Source organism: Onthophagus taurus, chromosome 1, assembly GCF_036711975.1.
Source record: "Onthophagus taurus isolate NC chromosome 1, IU_Otau_3.0, whole genome shotgun sequence".
In the NCBI taxonomy this organism is placed as follows: Eukaryota; Metazoa; Arthropoda; class Insecta; order Coleoptera; family Scarabaeidae; genus Onthophagus; species Onthophagus taurus.
Window position 1 is genome coordinate 29,256,076 of NC_091966.1, and position 21,719 is coordinate 29,277,794.

At 32.5% G+C, this 21,719-nt stretch overlaps 2 protein-coding genes across 3 annotated transcripts in view; one reads left to right on the forward strand and one right to left on the reverse strand.

The window, feature by feature from the left end:
• LOC111416328 (ras-GEF domain-containing family member 1B-like) overlaps positions 1–21,719 on the forward strand; it is a 116,704-nt gene that overhangs the window by 1,379 nt on the left and 93,606 nt on the right. The gene's annotated exons all lie outside the window — the stretch shown is intronic.
• Positions 7–20,589, reverse strand: LOC111416322 (adhesion G-protein coupled receptor G4-like). 2 transcript variants are annotated; one of them, XM_071199289.1, is made up of 3 exons: positions 20,268–20,589; positions 12,145–13,531; positions 7–2,114 (listed from the first exon to the last, which is right to left on the reverse strand). In XM_071199289.1, exons 2-3 carry the CDS (start codon positions 13,199–13,201, stop codon positions 946–948), a joined length of 2,226 nt encoding a protein of 741 aa, XP_071055390.1. In that variant the 5' UTR covers positions 13,202–13,531; positions 20,268–20,589; the 3' UTR covers positions 7–945. The 2 variants fall into 2 exon arrangements, with proteins under 2 accessions (XP_071055390.1, XP_022904066.2); XM_023048298.2 differs by lacking the exons at positions 12,145–13,531; positions 20,268–20,589 and adding exons at positions 5,466–6,858; positions 6,927–7,003.

Here is a 21,719-nt window from a genome sequence, read left to right on the forward strand (position 1 = left end):
ATTAGATTTACTTTTAATATTATTTTAGTATTTTAAATTATGGGTACAATTTTAATATAGTAAAACGGGAAGGGAGTGTTTGTTATGGCCAAAAGTACGTTAAATGAAACATTTTTAATTTGCACAATGAATTATATTAATGTACACAAATTTGGTATATTTATACCAATTACGGTAGAATCAAAGAGGACTACTACATCCCGGGAAAAGGTGTACAGCTCGAAAGCCCGTTCGTGACGTCACGCGTAAACACTAGTATTAGAACTAATTCTAGTTCTAGACTATACAAAATATACAAGAATTTATCACTGAATAACAATTAAAACTAGAACTCAGTATTATTACTCATTAAAACTAGTTTTGCACTAGCATTATCACTAGAACTAACACAAGACCCAGATCTAGAATCATTCGGGTTTAGCCGTCTTGAGAGACGGGCGGCTAAACCCGAATGTTTGTAGTGTTAGGTCTAGTGTTAGTTTTGCAATAGCACTGTCACTAAAACTAACACACGACCAAGAACTACAATCATTCGGGTTTAGCCGTCTTGAGAGATGTGCGGCTAAACCCGAATGTTTCTAGTTCTAGGTCTAGTGTTAGTTCTAGTTTTGCACTAGCACAATCACTAGAACTAACACAAGACCTAGAACTAGAATCATTCGGGTTTAGCCGTCTTGAGAGACGTGCGGCTAAAGTCGAATATTTCTAGCTCTAGATGGTTTTAGTTCAATAAAAATATACAACAATCCAACTCTGAATAACAACTACAACTAGAGCTAACACTAGCACTAGAACTAACACTAGACCTAGAACTAGAAATAATCGGGATTAAATCAGGTTTAAGTCTGTTTTAACGAGGTCCGTTACATCGAGGTTTTACTATATTTAAAAACTTAATCTACATTCTATTTTATAAACAACCAACAAAATTATCTTTAAAAAGAATTAGTTGTTTTTCATACCAAACATTTGGAAAGAATGATTGTTTTGCCCGCAATTAAAAAAAGAATTAACTGTAAAAATAAAAACTAATACACCTTGTAAAGGGGCTATAAAGAAATGACAATATTTAAGAATATCGTGTAATATTCCTTCATTAATAATATTGGCCAAAACACCTAATAACCAGACTATATCTAACATAAATATTAACATAATACATAGACGTAACTGATTAATTTGGTCTTTTTCGGTTTTGGTTTTTCTACATGTGAGGTTGGCGCAAATCAATAGAAGCGCAATGAAATTTAACAAAACTATTATTCCGATGGGAACTACAACAAAGTAATAAAATAATTCTTCTTTAGGATAACAAAAGTTATTCCTTCCGAGCTTATATTTATCGTGAGATACAACCACTCCAATGGAGATAAAAAATGCTGGTAAAACCCAAACGGTAAAGGTTTCTTGTAGTGTAAAGCATTTGTCTGCTCTTTTCAATCCGATGAAATACACAAAGTTATTTAGTTGGGCTTTTGTTATCATTAGTGTTAAAGTAAATTTCACCAATACAATGTAATGTATAAATATTCCTATAAGTTTACAATTTAAATTGTGTTTAATTTCTGGAACATATTCCTCAACCAAAATTAATATATTTTCTAACAAAATTATAAATGATAGATGTACAGTTCTTGGTCGTTCAACGGCAAATTTTCTAAAAAACGTTGCTAGAAATAAAATAATAAGAACGCAAATAAAAGACAAAACACTTTCAATTGTGGAAATTATTTCATGAACCTTACTGACATTTATAAACTTCTCATCAATAATTAAGCCGAATCTAGTTAAATGATATGTTTGGCACTCTACTGTAGTTGAATTAATAATTTTTGTCTTTACATCGGTCGTTAACCAATTATTGGTAACCTCGTCCCAAAATACACAAGAAACGTTTTGTTTATTGGTTGTAAAAAATATACTTAAAGGTTCTTTAAATCTATTTCGAAATATAATTTTTGGATGCAAAGTAACATCTACTTCTATTTGGTGCAGGTTTGCTTCGTTGCTGAAAATCTTCGAGTTATAAGTTTCGACTGAAATCATTATTTCCTCTTGATCCTTTTGAGATAAATCAAATGACGTTAAAAATTTATTCGATAATTTAACTTGAACTATAAAAAAAGAAAAAATATATTATTAAACATTAAAATCTTAGAAATAGAAAGAGGATTTGTGTTTGTTGCCAATCCACTCCATCCAAGCCAACATGCTTATCAGAAAGCAAAATCAACAATTACTGCCCTCCATGTTTTGATGAGCATTGTAGGGGAGATGATTACAACCAAATAAATAGCTCTATGTGCATTCATAGACATAGAGGGTGCTTTTGATAACACCTCCTATGAGTCCATAAATTTTCTAAACTCTAAACTTAATTGGTAGAAAACTCTAAACGTAAAAGGCATAAAAATTCCGTATAGACATGATCCGATGTACATATTTGCATTATTAGATTGATGCAGAGTAACATCAAAGAACATCTCGAAATTATCAGGGATCCATGTTTAAACCACTTGATTCAAATTAAAACGGATCATGTCGATGATAATTTCGAGAATGGACGAAGGGTGAGCCTCAATTCAAAAGAGGAGTGCTTGCCTGGTACACAGATGCTTCAAGGACAGTTGGATCCGGAGTAGGTATGAGCATCAGTTGATCAAATAGCCGCATTAAACTGCCCTTAATCTTGGATACAACCATTTTTCAAGATAAAGTTTTTGCCATAAACTTCTGCACTGTTTTGAACCTTGATAAGGGACAGAAAGCTACATCGATAAACATCTTTACGGGTAGTTGGGCCACGTTGAAGGCAATTCAGGCTTACACGTGTGAATCCGCACTGGTCAAAGAATGTACTGTCAACCTGAGAAAACTCGCCAGGAGCAATGAAGTTATTCTAAGGTCGGAACCCACCTAATTATAAATTAGCACATACTCCCATGTATGAAGGTAACCTCAAAGGTAATCTTGCGCTGGAAAGAACAGGACACATGCAGGTTAAGAGTATGATAACTCCGTCGCAATAGAAAACCAAAAAGGTTTTGTGTTTCAGCAAATGAGACCTAACGTCGCTCTGAGATTTCTTGACGCCCCTGCAATACCATCTATTCAATATTGGACAAACTGATGATACACTTATAGCGTACATTCAGATGAAAAGTACGGAGAATCCTTCAAAATCGAATCGTACGACGATGCGATGATTTGGGAGTGCAATCATTCGTATCTTATAAGGCGTCATTCGTTATCTCTGACGGTGTTTACAAAGGCGAATTTAAGTGATAACAAGGTGAAACAACAATGAAAGAGCTTTGCGTTAAGCAGTTGGATTGGACGGTTCAAGAAACGTCATGGATTGAAAACTGGAAAGATTGTGAAGCCGCTGCAGTGGGCATAGACGTGGTGAATAATTGGTTACAAAAAAATGGCCACAAATACGGAATAATTATGAAGACAAAAACAATCGGGTCTATAAATTAACACCAGATCGAACATTATGAATCACCAACGAAATATGTACAGGTAAAAAACTATCTAGAGAGAGAACCTCTGTTTTGGTAGCAACAACTTTTACGGGCACAAAAAAAGCTTCCGGAACAGAAACATTCCTGTCTAGATCAAGGAGTAATTCATAGTTTAAAGAGCTGTACCGTATGTTGATAATGGTGATCAAAATTTTCGCGTAAATCTTTTGGATGCGGTGAACGTTATTCACGTGGCGTGGCAGAAAATGTGTCCGCATAAACAATACGCTACAGATTCATCCATGGTGGGTTGGGTTAGAAACCAAGAGGATGTCGATTTTGAAAGCGAACTTTCTTTAAGTGTTTAGTTATAAGAAGCTCTAGCTAGAAATAATAGACGTGGCGAGAATGTACTTGAAGTAGTGTCTGATTTAACTAATGTAATGTTGGATAAGAAATTTTTTCGTATTGAAGACGACATAATTTGCAGAGGTCTTAACAGACGAAAAAATTATTACTTCAGCACAAATTCCAGACGAAAACAATAATAATGATCAGAAAGATGACGCCTACGGTATAAGGAATCAAGATTATATCCATCTGCCAGAACCAACGATTACAGAGTTAGAACAAAACATCTACAACATTCGTAATTTCTTGCAAAATCGTAATGCTCCACAACATATTCTTAAATAGCTTTCATAATATAGAAATGTTCTTCGACAAATCATTTCATGTCTTTGGGCATGATTATTTTTGTCCAAATTTTGTGCGCTTTCGTCCTACATTTCTCCTTCTACAACAACAGTTCATCTTTCCAGTTTACCTCGTTAGGTATCCAAAGTAGCTTAAGTTCGTTCAATATTGAAACGTTTGTATTGTGCTTCGTCCATAACAGTTTTAGTAACTGGCTGTAGATCCACATCTCAAAAGCTTCGATCTTCACTTGCTCTTTCTTCTTTAATATCCATATTTCTGGTGCGTACGTGGGGATGGAAAAAATTAATGTCTTAGCAAGCAACACCTTGGTATTTCCAGTAATAACTCGGTGTTTCCAAATTTTGGTTAGTTTTATTGTGGTCGCTTTCGCCATAGCTAGGCGCCTTTTTATCTTCGCTGCAGACACTGGTGTTAATTATATGAGCACGTAGGCACTCGAATTTGTTACCTCATAGTTCACAACAATCCTAATATCTCTGTTTATGTTAAAATGTGCAAAAACGAATTAAATTATGATAAATAGTTTACACCACGGCACCTCGTAGATCTTGTTAAACTCACAATAAGTAGAATAACAAGCAGAGTAAGTGTTGGTCCAAATATGGATAAACAATTTGACATACTTCAGGGCATAAGACACGAGGATGCAGTATCTTGTATACTTTTTAACCTGGCACTCGAGAAGGTTGTACGAAGGTTTGAACATGACATACAAGGTCTGCAACAATTTTCGAACTACGCTACATGGACGATTTAGAAGAACAAGTACCTAAAAGATGAAAGGGTGGAGACTTAAAACTCTTGATAGGTATTCATAGGACATTCTTAGGGAAGCCAAGGTCTCAACAGGACTATAGCACCAGAATGATTATGAACCACTGCCTTGGCAAAATCGAATTTACAGAATTCGAATATCTGGTATGCCTTATTTTACTACTAAATACTCTCTCACTGCCTCGACAGCAAAGCTGCCTCAGCTCCCAAAATAAAGCTTATACGTTGAAAAAAGTCCAAATGAAACGTTCATATAAAATTTTAAGCTTCCTAACTTACATGAAGTGAAAACTTAACTAATCATTCGTTTATCAGTGGCTGTCTTATATGGCTCTGAATAAATTTGGGTAATAAACATGAAATCTTTACATTATATGTAGTAATAGATTGAACTCATAGTTCTATATTATAAACTATTATAAACTAAAATGATTTTTCAAAAACCGTTTAGATTTTTTACACCACATATTTAAAGATTAAAAATAAAAAATTTTAAATATTTACCTAATGTGGTTTTTACATCATCATCTTTTACTGTAACTTCAACTTCTGTTTTATTTTTGTCGTCTATTTCTGTTGACGGGAAAACTTTCTGAACGATAACTCCAATATTTTTATGATTGATAGATGCTTCCGATTGATTTTTCACCAATCTTCGAACTAGCGTATCAACGTTACCAAAAATTTTTTCGGTAATACCGAAAGATTTCGAAGCATTTAACACTTTATCATCGACATTTAAAACATTATCGATCGTTTCAAGAATCGCTGATTCGCCGGAAGTGTAAACGGCTGCTGATAAAATTTTAGTTATATAATCTACTTCGTATTCGTTTACTGCGTTATTTTTAATCCGATCAGAAATTTGTGTTAATTCTGAATCGGTTATGTTGTTATGGTCTAAAATATTTTCGAAGGCGGTATTTATTGGTGAATGAGAATTGCTACAGTTTTGTTCCAGTTCGGACCATTGGCATTCACCGAATGCTGTGCTTCTTGATTTTATACATTCTCTTGTAAGCGGTTTACCATTGGTGTCAAAACAAATACCGTTTGAGAGTGCTTCCTGTCCAGCTCGAGTTACTGGCCAATAAACGAATTTGTTCATTCCAATGACGGGAGTTGTGATTGGCAAACAAAATTCATTATTGGTTATATCAGTTACGTTATCTTTACATATACCATCAGGAATTTTATTTTTAAATTCACGAAGAGCTTCCATTATTGTCAATTTTGAAGACATTCCAACAATCCTTATATAATTTTTTAAATTCGTACTATAGACGTTGAAATCTTTACTTAATTGTTCTGCACAAGATTCGTATGGAATTCTATGAATTTTGGCGTTAAATATGTAATTAGCACTTGTACTTGCAAATCGGGATGTATAATTTAAAGGTATTCTACCGGCATCCAAGAAATAACATACATATTGTTGAAAGTTTTCATTTATTTCCACACGGTATCTTGATGTCAGGGAATCTGAATATTTTTTAATAAAACTAACATGGACAGGTGTGTTTTTATTGTAGACCCAACAATGAATTTTCTTTTCTATATCATTTATTGGCCGTTTAGTGGTAACATCCAAATACAATTCGAATGGTTGTTGAAGATTTGAAAATATTAAGTTTACGGTAACGTCGTTGTCTTCAGAGGCAGTTTTAAAAAAATCTTCCCAAGAATAATTACAGTTCGATTTATGTTCGTTATCTACTTTTACTAATGAAGTTTTCGGAATTAAAGAATAAGTAATATTAAGATCAATTAATTTTGGACATGTCTTCATTTGAGATGTCTTTTGTAATAAACAGTGCGTTTTTCTCTCATTTAATAAAAAACCACTCGGACATTCTAAATCAAATACATTCTTGAAAATATTTGGAACCCCGTTACCCTATAAATGTATGACCGAAATGTTTTAATTAACGTTTACTTCCTTTATTTAAAAAATATTATACTTACATAACTTATTACGCAAAAAAGAAAAAAAACCGTGTAATTACACATGCTTTAAACAGTTACCGTAGAAACAAAACGATTAAAACATAAAGTATAAAAGAGGAAAAAAATATAACCAATACCGCATGACGTGTATAGATAACAAAGTGGAATTTAATTTAAGGAAATGATTAAATTATAACAAAAGTGATAGTTATATTAGTTTATTCATACGAATTAATATAAAATATTCAAAATGTAAGTTATTTTTCGTGGAAGATTGATAATTTATTCCTTGCTTTGTTATAGCTGTTATAGCTCTTTGTTGGAGTCTACGCTTTTTTAACTTTTTAATGCTTTTAACAAAGTGTTGTATTCCATAAAACGATTATTTAATTATTCTCGTAAACTTTATAACATTTCACGAATTAACTGTTCTGCTGCCTTAATTTGCTCCTATATAAGATAACCACAAATAAACGAATAATAAGATAACTAGAGATGTTATAAACTAGTATTTTTGGGGAACAGGTACAATATGTTGTAATATGCAGTTCCAAATACCTGTTACAACTGGTTCCCAAAATAAATAAATCAAGTATAACATAAGTACTAAAACTGATGGAGAAAGACGTTATGAATAAAAAATGTTCCTATTGCATCAATAAATCCTAATCCATACTTATTTCGTTTGTATCTATCACCAATTTCTAATGATATAGCAAAATTCACAAAATGTCAAAATTGGACGATTTTTCTTAATAAAATTTCCTATAACGTAAACACTAAAACGGATGGGGAAAGACGTTATGAATCAAAAATATTCCTAGTGCATCAAGAAATCATAATTCATACTTATTTCATATATATCTATCTCCAGTTTGTAGTGATATAACGAATATCACAAAATCTCACAATAGGACGATTTTTCTTAATAAAATTGACTTTAACGTAAACACTAAAACTGATGAAGATATTATGATTAAAAAATATTCCTAATGCATCAATAAATCATAATCCATAATTATTTCATATTTATGTATCACCAGTTTCTAGTGATATAACATAAATCACAAGATGTCAAAATTGGACAATTTTCCTTAATAGAATCAACTATAACGTAAGTACTAAACTGATGGAGAAAGATGTTATGCATAAAAAATATTCCTAATGCATCAATAAAACATAATTTATACTTATTTCATATGTATCTACCTCCAGTTTCTAGTGATATAACAAAAGTCACAAAATATCAAATTGGATGATTTTTCTTAATAAAATCAACTATATCGTGAATACTAAAACTGATGAGGAAAAACGCTATTAATAAAAAATATTCCTAGTCCACCAAAAAATTATAATCCATACTTATTTCATTTGTATCTATCACCAATTTCTAATGATATAGCAAAATTCACAAATTGTCACAATTTTACGATTTCTCTTAATAAAATTAACTATAACGTAAGCACTAAAACTGATGAAGAAACACGTTATGAATCAAAAATATTCCTAATGCATCAATAAATCATAATCCATAATTATTTCATATTTATCTACCAGTTTGTAGTGATATACTATAAATCACAAGATGTCAAAATTGGACGATTTTTCTTAATAGAATCAACTATAACGTAAGTACTAAAAGTGATGAAGAAAGATGTTATGAATAAAAAATATTCCTAATTCACCAATAAGTCATAATTCATAGCTATTTCATATATATCTATCTCCAGTTTCTAGTGATATAACAGAAATTACAAAATGTCACAATTGGACGTTTTTTTTTAATAAAATTGACTCTAACGTAAGCACTAAAACTGACGAAGAAACACGTTATGAATCAAAAATATTCCTAAAGCACCAATAAATCATAATCCATAATTATTTCATATTTATCTAACACCAGTTTGTAGTGATATAGCATAAATCAGAATATGTCAAAATTGGATGATTATTCTTAATAGAATCAACTATAACGTAAGTACTAAAACTGATGGAGAAAGATGTTATGAATAAAAGATATTCCTAACGCATCAAGAAATCATAATCCATATTTATTTCATATTTCGCTACCACCAGTTTGTAGTAAAATAGCATAAATCACAAAATGTTAAAATTAGACCTTTGAGAACCAACGCCAGTTGTAACGAAGTTGTAACGCCTATGCCAGATACTGTTGTCATTAACTGCGTCATATATTCTTCCTCTCGAATCTCCTTACTATCTCTTGGTTAATTAATTGCTTAATTTAGATGTGAAGGTGTTTTGATGGAAGTATTTGTTGGCCTGGACTATTTTCTTCTTTATTTCCTCGCTGACAGAATTTTTATTATTCTCTATCTTGTTATCGCTCATCAAATGTGTTGGTATCTGTCAGCCTTTGCCACCATGGTCTTTGTAAAATTTATCTTTATGCCTCCGCTACGTTTTAAAATCTCGTAAAGGCCTCCTTCACCTCGTTTTCTATGTCAATATCTATGTCACCGGCGAATGGCATGATCTGCGATTACATGTTGAATATTGCTCCAATGTTCAGAGTCCTGCATTTTGTACTAACTGGGGGAAATGTTTAAAAGCAAACACATTTTATCTCCCTATCGTAGATCTTCGTGGCTTTCAAACGTTGTAATGGCTATATGCGGATTCTGTGGGTACCACAGAACTAGAATGCACAAACACCAGTGCAAAAAAAGGAGGTAACATAATATTCAAAGATGTTAAAGTAAAAATAAAAAGAGCTAAACAAGTGTTAGAAATAATATATACCAACGTTTGCAGATTTAGATATCCAGTTACATGGGAGGAAAAGGGCTTATATTTTTAGATGACTACACACACTACATCGAAGTTTATCCAAAAAGGACTATACGAAGTTACACATATGTTACAAGAATATGAAATGAGATGCTAATTAAAATTATAATGGTAAAAGTAATAAGGTCTCATAATGGCAGAGAATATGCAAGCAATAAAATAAATAATTAGTGTAAACCAAACGGTATAACGTTAGATTTCTCCACACCATACATAACCCAACTCAATGAAGAACTTGGGAACACTGATGGAGAAAGCAAGTCCTTTAATTTGTGATGTTTAACTAACAATGGTTTTTTGGAGGAAGGCTATTAGAGTAAGTGGGCACTAACAACAAGAGACAGTACACCAAACGAACTGTGAAACAGACACAAATCAAATTAAAAGCTTTGCAAATTTTCGGAACAGATGTACACGTTCAAAATTGGTTAATCTAAAAAAGAGATGCTGTTTTTGAAAATAAAAAATAAAAACCCTGATAGATTGATGACTCAAATGGAAAAAAAGAAGTAGAAGCTGAAGTATTGCTTATAAAGAGAGAAACAAAATGAATTTAAATGAATTTGGGCTACCATAATGGAGAAAAGACTCTAAATTGATAGTAGATATTGAACCAGTATTATTGTCAAACGTTAGGCTTTCTTTATGAGCGAATGAATTGATTTCATGTCAATAGTTCATTTCAATAAGCTGTAGGAAGGTTATTATACCTAGCTAATAAATCGTGATCGGGTATTAGCTTGGCGGTAGATTGTGCTAATCTTGTAGTAGAGTTTTGTAATAGTGCAAACATTACATTAAAAATAGTACATAGCGGATATAGTAACAAGAAACTAAGTCTTACGTTTTAAGAAATGTAAATTACGATTATTAAGTCCTGTTAATTAAAATACAGTTTCTATAATAAGCTGAGCTATTATGAGCATAATAATGACTTATGCTCAGTTTAGGAATTTCAAAATTGTTCTTATAGTATAAAGTAAATTGCTAATTAAATCTTTTTTCAAGAAAGTATTTTACATAGATTAGTAGAAACTTATGTAACACGAGAAAATATAAAACCGTTCCAATTTTTTTTCGAAAATTGCAAAAATATATAATTGCTTTGAATATTATGTTAGGAATGCAGGATGCAACGTAACTACAAAAACGAAAATTCATCAGCTATATTTGACAGTCTCCCAGTCAAATTTTACCATGGTCATAAGAGCAACGTACGAAATAGATCTTGTCGTCAATGCTCTTCAAGGTGTTATAGTAAATTTTGTAGACATTAAAAAGACAAGAAGAGTAGTTTTGTAGTTTTCAAAACAACAATATGCAAATGTCACTAAACGCTTTAACAGCAACTTGACGTTTGACTAGATACTTTAAAATGTGACCACATAATCGAACATGAAGAAGTTGCAGATATTGCAACACAAAAAGGTCTACTCTACACAAAAATGTGTCAAAGTCTGTACTATTATTTACGAGAGATAAGTATAAATGGTAAACTGAAACATGGTTCGACAAAAAATGCAGTCGCTCGATATTCTGTGTCAGAAAAGATTATAAGTTGAATTTGGCATCGAGGTCAGCAAGCCTTACGGGAAGCCTGGAAAAATCGGCAGGAAGCATAAAACCGTAGAAGAAAAAATAAAGGAAGTGGCCATTCGTCATTACAAAAATATTCGATCAATGGCACATGCTATTAGAATGTTGAAAAAAACAATTCACCGAAGTATTAAATCTGGATGGATGAAATCGCAACAAATTTCAGCGTTTGGAATACTGCTTGGCAATACTTGATTGTGGTAGCAACGCCGCTGATGCACCTAATTTTAAGAATATGAGAAATCACTCAGGGTTAGATAGATCCGTATCAAACATGCAAAAATAAGAGATTCATCACAAAGGTTATGTTTTTGGCTGCTGCTGATCGCCTATGGTGGGACAATTGCCGTAATCGGCGCTTTGATGGGAAATTAGGCATTTGGCCATTTATAAAACAAGAACTAGCCAAATGTTGCAGTAAAAATCTTCCAGCTGGGACTCTAGAAACGCCTCAGTCTAACAGTCGTAGATCTATTTTTATTAAATAGGACAACGCTAAACCGCACTTCGATAAGAACGAGGCTTTTAAGAAGCACCGCATTTTCTTTGAAGTGGCGAACCAGTTTGCGCATCATGTGGACCTAGTTATTACATGTATATAGGCATATGTTGTTTTATTAATCTTAAGTCATTATTATGTAATGACTTTCAACAACAACAAAAAAAAATGTTTTTTTTGGTAAATACTTCAAGAATATTCTTTTTGATTGGTACAAGCAAATTAGTTTTAATTTGATGGAACTATATAGAAAATCTATCTCTGCAGATATTTAACAATAATACATTTATTTTCAAAACATGTAAAAAAGTAAAAATTTGAGATATTTACCTAATTTTTCCTTTCCATCATCATCTTTTATTGTAACTTCAACTTCAGTTTTATTTTGGTAGAATTTTCTTGTAGATTTAAAAACCTTTTGAATGGCAGCTCCAACATTTTTATATTTGATGATACCTTCAAATTTATTGTTCGCCAATTTTTCTATAAGCATGTCAACGACACCCAACATTTTTTCGATAACACCAAAAGACTTGGAAGCATTTAATACTGCAACATCGATGTTTAAAACATTATCGATCGTTTCAAAAATCGCTGATTCACTGGAAGTGTTAATAGCCGCAGATAAAATTTCAGTGATGTAATATAGCTCGTATTCGTTTACTCTGTTGTTCTTAACCAAATTCGTAACTTTAGTTAATTCTATGTCTGTTATCATATAATGGTCAAAAATGTTTTTTAAGACTATATTTATTGGTGAATAGGAATTAGTACAGTTTTGTTCGAGTTTGGACCATCGGCATTCCTGAAATATTGTGTTACTTGTTTTAATACATTCTCTTATAAGCGGTTTACCATTGATATCTACACAAATATCATTTGAAAATGCTTTGTGGCCAGCTCGAGTTGGTGGCCAATAAACGGTTTTGTTCATTCCGATAACAGGAGTTGCGGTTGGCAAACAAAATTCATTACTGGTTATGTCAGTTACATTTTTACAAAAATTATTAAGTATTTTATTTTTGAATTCATGTACAGCTTCTTTTATTGTAGGTTTGGAAGACATCCTAATAATCCGTGTATAATTTTCTAAAGTCGTATCATGTATGTTGAATCTTAATTGCCACACACACGCTGGTTGTCGAATTTTATGTATTTTGGCTTTTAATAAGTAATTACCATTTGTACTTGCAAGTGTAGATGCATAATTGAGAATTGTTTTACCGCTTTCCGTGTAATCACATATATATTGCTGTATATTTTCATTTATTTCCACAAGGCATCTTGTCATCAAGGGATCTGAATACTTTTTATAAAAAGGAACTTTCGCAAGAGTTAAGTTTGTATTATAAGCCCAACAACGAATTTTCTTTTCTATGTCTTTCATTGGTCGTTTAGTGGTAACATCCAAATACAATTCGAAGGGTTTTGCAAGATTGAAAAATGTTAAGCTTAAGGTAACATTGTTGTCTCCAGAGATAGTTCTAAAAAAATTACTCCCATAATATTCGCAAGTCGATTTCTTTTTGTTAGTTGCTTTTACTATTGAAGTTTTTGTATTTATAGATTTTGTAGCTTCTACTGTTGAAGTTTTTCCATTTATAGTTTTTGTAGCTATTACTGTTGAAGTTTTTCTATTTATAACAAATTTAACAAACAATTACTGTTTTCCTCGTTTAATAGATAATCAGTCGGGCATTCTAAATCAAAGTCATTCCTAAAAATATTTAGAATCCTATTATCCTATAAATTTATGAAAGAAATGTTTTAATTAACGTTTAATTCTTTAATTTAAAAATTACGATACTTACATCAGTTATTAAAGCACAAAAGAGAAAACACATAGTGTTTTTTAACATGATTTAAACGGTTACCGTAGTAGTAATGCACTATATTATCTGAATAATATATTAAACAGGAATTAAATATATTTTAATCTATAACCGCATAACGGATAAAAAGAATTTCTACGAAATATATCTTAGAACGCCGATAAACTAATAAAGTTTTAGTTCCGGTTGCGCGATTAATGCTATATGAATAATAAAAGGTAAAAAATAACCTTTTTTATCTAAAATATTTAAAAAACTTGTTCAATGTTATAATTTAGTGGGCATCGTAGATATTTCAGAGTGCAGAATGATGACAGCCTCAATTGTTGCATTACTAAAGAATCTTTTACATCGTTGTTAAAATTTTCAATTAATAGCATTTTATTTCGTAAAACGCATAAAGGAATTCAAAAGTGTACTCGATATTATAATTTAGTTTGTATAGTAAATGTTATAGGTTGCAAATGACGATAATCTCAAATGTTGTATTTTTTACCACAAGAATTTTCACACGGTTAGTGTAAGAATACAAATACTTTTTTACGTAAAATACATCGACAAATCCGAATCTGTATCCAAAATTACAACTTACTTGCTAATCTAGATATTACTGGTTGTTATATGCTAATATTATCAATTATGTATTGTATTTTTTACAATAAAATATTTGACACCTTGAACACGTTTGAGACTAAATCATAAAAAAAAGTATCTTTTTATGTAAAACAGTTTGGGGAATTGAAAACTGTATTCAAAATTATAATTCAATATCCGTCACGCTTATTATAGGGTAATGAGGTCATCCTTAATAATTATATTTTCCATTAAAGAGTCTTTTATCGTGGGAATGGTTACAACTATTAAATAACAGTGCTATAACACGTAAGATACTTAAAAGTATTCAAAAATGTACTCACAATTACAAATTAATTCGTGTAGTAAATGGTACAAGTTGCAGAATAATGATATTTGAATTTAGTGGAGTTCTGAGTGTTTGTTAGGTCAAAATCTATTTTTTTATCTTTAAAACGGTTTGCTAATATAATTTATTTGAGGAGTTTTTTACATGAGGAACTTTAAACAATTCAAAAATGTACTCAAGATTATAATTTAGTCAGTGTTGTAGCTGTTAGAAGGTGATGTTACAGAATAATGATATTCGATGATAGATTCGTATTTCCGTTACAAGAGGCCCAAGACGCTCTTAAGCTTATAAACAATAACGTTGATCGTCTGGCTAAACTGTCTGAATCGCATTCATTAGGTTTGAATCCGAATAAATATTCGGCTACAATTTTTGGTAATGCAAAAGTTCGGAAGTCATTCAACAATAGTGACAATATGTTGATCAAGATAAGTGGTACAAACATAAAATTCGTTAATAAAGTAAAAATTTTGGGTCTTGTGGTTGACAGTGATTTACATTTCACCGATCACGTTAATACATTGGTTACCTCAATAGACATTTGTTGAATAAAGATGCCAAGTTAATTCTATCTGATTCTTTGGTTCTTTCACCATTTAATCATTGTGATCTTGTTTATGGGCCTTGTTTGATGATGAATGATGTGCAGAGAATAGAGAGGGTCCAGAAGTAGTGTCTCAGGTACATTTATGGTATACGCCGTCATGAAAGAATATCGTATAAGCTGGCTAGTGCAAATTGGTTGAATATGACTTCATATTGCTTGTCGCATGGTGTCTATTGTTTCGAATTATAAGCCACCTTACCTCTATGAAATACAAAAACTATCTTGCCTCATTGGGTGCAAGGGCTGACGGTGGCACTGACCAATAAGACTATGTTATGGAGAGAGAGTGGAATAACAGGGTACATTATTTTGTCTTGCAGTTGTTGTATTAGTGATGAAAAAGAATATTTAAGTTTTATTTTGGAATTATAAATAATTATACAGGCTGTCCCGCAACGATTGTGCAAAACTGCATCAGCGTATCTATGATCAAAAATAAACAAAAAAAGCCTAATAAACATAGGTCCGAAAATGGACCATTTTCGAGATATTCAAAGATTTAGTTTCATAAGTTGATATTGTTAACATCATGAATTTAAATTTGTTTTTATAATAATTAAGTCGTTACTATGATTACGATAAGTTGTCTAATCAAAAAAAAATAATACTTCACGAAATTATTATTTTACTATTTAATTTAATAAAACTATTAATTATGGCTCCTATTAATTACTCCAAGGAAGTGATGGCGGATATGGTGTATTGTTACGGACTAGCTGATGGAAATGCGTCGTTAGCAGCTCGTCATTACGCGCAAAGGTTCCCGAACAGACGATTGCCTAATAGTCACACCTTTAGCAGACTATTTCTAAGATTAAAAGAAACGGGAAGCGTAACCCACAGCCATTCCACGGAGAGACATTACACATGGCCGGTAGAATTAGAAGAAGCAGTTTTGAGAAGAGTCGATGAAAATGCCTCAACCAGCATTAGAAGAATTTCTGCACAAGAAAACATTAACAAAACAACCGTTCACCGCATTTTAAGGGAGCAGTTGCTTTATCCTTATCATTACAACACCGTTCAAGCTCTAACGAAAATGATGGCGAAAAAAGAGAGATTTTTTGTAGGTGGGCCATACAGGAAGAGGTAGTAAACGTCGACTTTCCCATAAACATTGTATTTACGGATGAAGCAACATTTACTCAAAGCGGAATTTTTAATATTCATAATGCGCACGTTTGGAGCGATAAAAATCCCCATGCAATACTAGAAACTCATCATCAGTGGCAATTCAGTGTTAATGTATGGGCTGGAGTTATAGGTGATCAGTTATTAGGTCCATTTTTTCTTCCAAAGAGATTGACAGCCGATGCCTACATACATTTTTTACAAAATGACCTTATAGAAGCATTTGATGAATTACCTCAACAAATTCTAGAAGATTGCTACTTTATGCACGATGGAGCACCAGCACATTATGCACGCGCTACTCGAGCATACTTAAATAACAGATTTGGCAATAAGTGGATTGGCCGAGGAGGTCCTGTCCCGTGGCCACCTCGTTCACCAGATTTAAATCCGTTAGATTTTTGGTTTTGGGGACATTTAAAACAAATTGTTTATTCTGAAGACGTTCAAAATGTGCAGGATTTGAAGAATAAAATTAGTAACGCATTTGACACAGTAAAACAAATTCCTGGTATCTTTCAACGCATTAGAAGTTCATTTAGAAAACGTATCCGTTTGTGTTTAGAAGTAAATGGTGCGCATATTGAACATTTATTATGACATGAATCTTTTCCAATTTGTTAAATATTCGTTGTTTTTATGCTAGTTGAACCATTTTCTTCGACAATCTTTGTTATTTGTTTTGTTAAATTATTAATGAACTGTATTAATTAACTTAATATTATCTTATTATTTATTAAACTTTATCTTAACCATCGTAACCATGGTAATCATATAATTACTGCATCTAAATCGTTAGAATTAATGGTTTACAGTAGGTCAGCTTATGAAACTAAAACTTTGAATATCTCGAAATTGGTCCATTTTCGGACCTAAGTTTATTAGACTTTTCTTGTCTGTTTTCGATCAGAGAATACGCTGATGCAGTATTGTACAATCGTTGCGGGACACCTGTATATATTTTTTTCATTTTTAAGGGGCACCTATAAAACCAGCTTGCTGTGGTGTCCATTTTGATATTCATTTTCTTATTTTGTCATTTTGTCTTATTTTGTTAATTTGATTTTGTAATTGAATATCAATAAAAGGTTTATTATTATTATATCCTTAATTATGCATCTTTAAAAGTATGTTTAAAACATTTAGTGACATTCTTTTTACATTACTAATCTTGAATTATCTATATACATATTATATATTTATTTTATTTGTTCGTGTTATACAGGCTGTTTCATAATATATGCGCAGGACATCAGGATGTGATAGCTTGTCCAAAAATTAAAAAAAAGTTTTTAGTAAATTACCCTCTAAAATGCACCATTTTCGAGATACCCCGTAATTAAATTTTTATTTCAAAAAATTTACTATGTTATTCAACATAAAAGTTGATTTTTCTCGAAAACGATCAACTTTAGAGCTCATGACCTTCAGTACTTTTTTTGTGTAGAAAACATTGGCAGTTCAAACGGGCGTCTCAAAAATGTACTTTTCCAGTGGCGTAGAAGTTGGGGAGAAAAACAACCACTACCCCATCAAAATCTTCACCAATTATGACTTTAAAAAATTTTTTTCTCGCACAAATTTAGCTTATTATGAGTAGAAAATGCTTACAAACGCTGTTTTCTGTACGATAAACGGTTAAGGAGATATTCGCAAAAAACGATTTCTTTCATTAAATTTCAACACTCTGTATCTCGAGAATGGTGCATTTTAGAGGGTAAGTTGATAGAAACCTTTTTTTTAAATTTTTGGACAAGCTATCACATCCTGAAGTCCAGCGCAAATATATATATATACAGGGTGTCCCGTTAAGCGTACGGAGCGGCTGTATCTCGACAACGGTAAGGCCTAGAGGTTTGGGAAAAAAATCTGTATACGCAAAGTGACCAAGAGAAATAGCTGGAAATTATTTTGAAGTTCGTAATTCGACCGCTAGGGGGCGTAACTGCCATTGAGAAACATAAAATTGCCGCTATCTCAGAAACTTAGACGATGAGCTATAATTTTGACAACATTATTTAATAGCTTGGCTGATACCGCATCGCTTTTGTTTTGCGATATTTCTCATATCTGTCATAATAAGGGAGGGGGAGGCCAATGCGTTTTCATATGTTTACATTTTAATATCTCCTGGACCATTCAACCGATTTGAATATTTTTGGTGTTGTTTGAAAGAGCATTTTATGCTCTTTTTAAAGATATTTTCAATAAGACCGTTTGCTTTAAAACAAATAAGCTAGAGGGCGTTATCTGCAGCGATTACATATTTTTGTGATTTTTGAAGAAAAGTTAAATGGAACGATACTATTTACTTCACAGATTCTTAGCCACCTTAAAATTTGCTAAATTTTAGTGAAAACCGCATCTCGATATCGCCACCCGTTCTCGAATTATAGAAGAAAATGTTAAAAACTCGAGTGCCATCAATCGGATCCAGTGACCTCATCGATAAAAACAAATCACATAACCATGGTAACTGTAAACATGTCATTTACCAACGCAGAAGCGTATGATTGATAGAGCGTATGATGATTTATTTTCAATGTTTCGAATACGATGCAACTTCATGGCAAAAATGTGCAATGCAATTACGACAAAGAAAGACATTTTTCTCTAGAAGTGTTTTTAAGATTGACTTTGCGATTACGGAAAACTGGCAACGTGTAGCCCATTCAGACATCTCTATGAATTCTTGAAGCACATTGGTGCGCAATGTGATCCCACATAGTCTGGGAACTCCGAAAACAATTGTCCACAAGATTTCTCAAGAGAATAATATCTCCACCACGTTGTTTTATATCAGGCCTTAACAGATACCAATTATGATAACACACTGAACTATTACCATTGACTTTTAAATATGATTTGGGCAAATCCAAACCTTTTATTACAAATGCTATGGTTGCATGAAGCATCTGTCCACAAGCTGATGTAAACTTGCATAATATGCATTCTTGATTCGAGCAAAACCCACATTGCTTTCACCCCTTTATCTATTGGGTAGACTAAACGACCTGACTTTTCAAGAAAAACCAATAACCAGGGAAAATATGACAAAACACTAAATACCAGTAGAAACCTGTCCAGGGCCGAGACTTAAGCAGCGCTTTTTTTTCGTCGAAACTAGATTAAATAAATGCATCGAGGTTTATGGAAGGCATTTCGCACATTAGTGAGTTATTTTTGCCAAAAATTTAAGTTATTCTAAGTGTTTTGGTTTATTTTGTTTTATTATCATTGTTGATGTTTCATTGATCCGTTGGCTTTTCAACACGCCTCAAAAGTAGTTTTGAAGCAGTTCTAAGCTTGGATAAAGTGTGAAGGAAGGTTCTAGATAATAAAATTTTTGTTCTCTCTTATTTGTTTCCTAAGGTAAATTGATCCGATTAAGATATACGAATTTTTAACATTTTTTTTTTATAATTCGTGAATGGATGGAGATATCGAGATGCGGTTTTCACTAATATTTAGCAAATTTTATGGTGATTAATGGTCTGTGAAGTAAATAGTACCGTTCCATTTAAGTTTTTATCAAAAATCACAAAAATATGTAACCGCTGCAGATAACGCCCTCTAGCTTATTTGTTTTAAACCAAGCGGTCTTACTGAAAATATCTTTTAAAAGAGCATGAAATGCTTTTAATTACGAACTTCAAAATAATTTCCAGGTATTTCTCTTGGCCACTTTGCTTATAAGGATTTTTTTCCCAAACCTCTAGGCATTACCGTTGTTGAGATACAGCCGCTCCGTACGCTTAGCGGGACATTCTGTATATTTTGAAATGATGCAGCTGAGTGTTATCAACTTGTATTACGTGTGTATAGTTTGGGTTGCTTGAATGTAGGTTAACTTAAGATTTTAGTTTTTCTTAATTGATCAATTATATGTATTTTCATTACTTAATATTTCTTAAAGTAATAAACTTCTGAAATTTCCTGAATTTTCCTTTTAACTTACCTTAAATTTCTCTTCATACTTCTAACAATTTTTTCTTGTTATGTCTAGTTTGAGATTTTGACAATTCCCGAAGCTTCCGTTCTTTAACAGTTATCAGAAGCTCCTTCCATCAGATGTTGTGTTCCCTATCCTAACTTCTGCAGTTTGACGTCAGTACAATCGTGAGACGATAGGTCGTCTTCGCCGTCTTCAATGCCGAAGGATTTGAGAATTTCTGCAAGCATTCCATGTGAGATGCAGTCGAAAGCTTTTTGATAGTCAATAAAGCAGGAGTCTATATCAACATTCAACCTTTACGTATGAACATTGAGAAAAAATGGAACCTACTCCGTTTCTGAAGCCAAACTGCGTATCGCCAACTTGTCTTTGGCATTTTGCATACAGGTCCATTTAACGTCAGACAAGCGATTATTTCGAAAACGGTTCATGTTACATAAAAATGAATCAAATAAAAGTTGTTCTGTGCGAAGGGGGAAACCATATGACGATAACATTTTTTGACCTTGCCCTTATTTTCAAGCTCATATGAAGGTCACGACCAATTTTTTAAATGGCACCCTATATTCTTGATTGCAAAATCTGAATCTATGGATAAAAGTAAAATAATTAAAAAAAAATTACCGTGTGGTATTACCAGACGACGGCGAAAGATCTTTTATAGACAAAATTTAAATAATTTTTTTATTCAAATGGTTTTAAATATTGTTTATTTATAAAAAAATGATTAAACTATACTATTAGGTATAGATATACTATTATCAAGAGGTGTTAAATCAGGTGATCTGACAGGCCAGAAAATTGGACCTCCCCTTCCAATCCATCGCCCAGCATAATCTCGATCTAAAGCTTCATGTGCAATATGTGAAAAATGCGCTGGACACCCATCATTTTGCAGCCACATATTTTGTCTTATTTCCCTGCTCAAATCTACAAGTAACGTTGGTAAGACGTCATCTAAAAAATGTCATTACTTCCCCCCATTCAGCATACCATCAATAAAGTATGGACCGATCAATTTATCACCAATTATGCCGCACCAAACATTAACCGACCAAGGTCGTTGATGTTCTACTTCGCACAGAACAACTTGGACCAGCCTGTATATACGAGCGTGAATGATGCACAGAAGCGTTCAATTTTTTGGACAGTATGACAAATGTTGGCTTGCCCATTCAATTGGTATCTTACCAGCCTTGTGTATGGAGTCGAACATCGGCTATCATTTCAAGATTTCACCATGTATCTGTCCGGTTCTACAGTTTTGTTGTTTTTTGGATCTTTATAGTATGTCTGACCTCTTTCTTTGTGATAACAGCACCATGCTCATTACAATCGTCACTTTGAGGTTCTCCATCTGTGCGTCATTGTCAAGAATTCCAATATACTCTTTTCATCGTCGTAGCTTTTTTTCAACTCCTACTAAGATTTCAAACAGATATTGTCAGATCACAG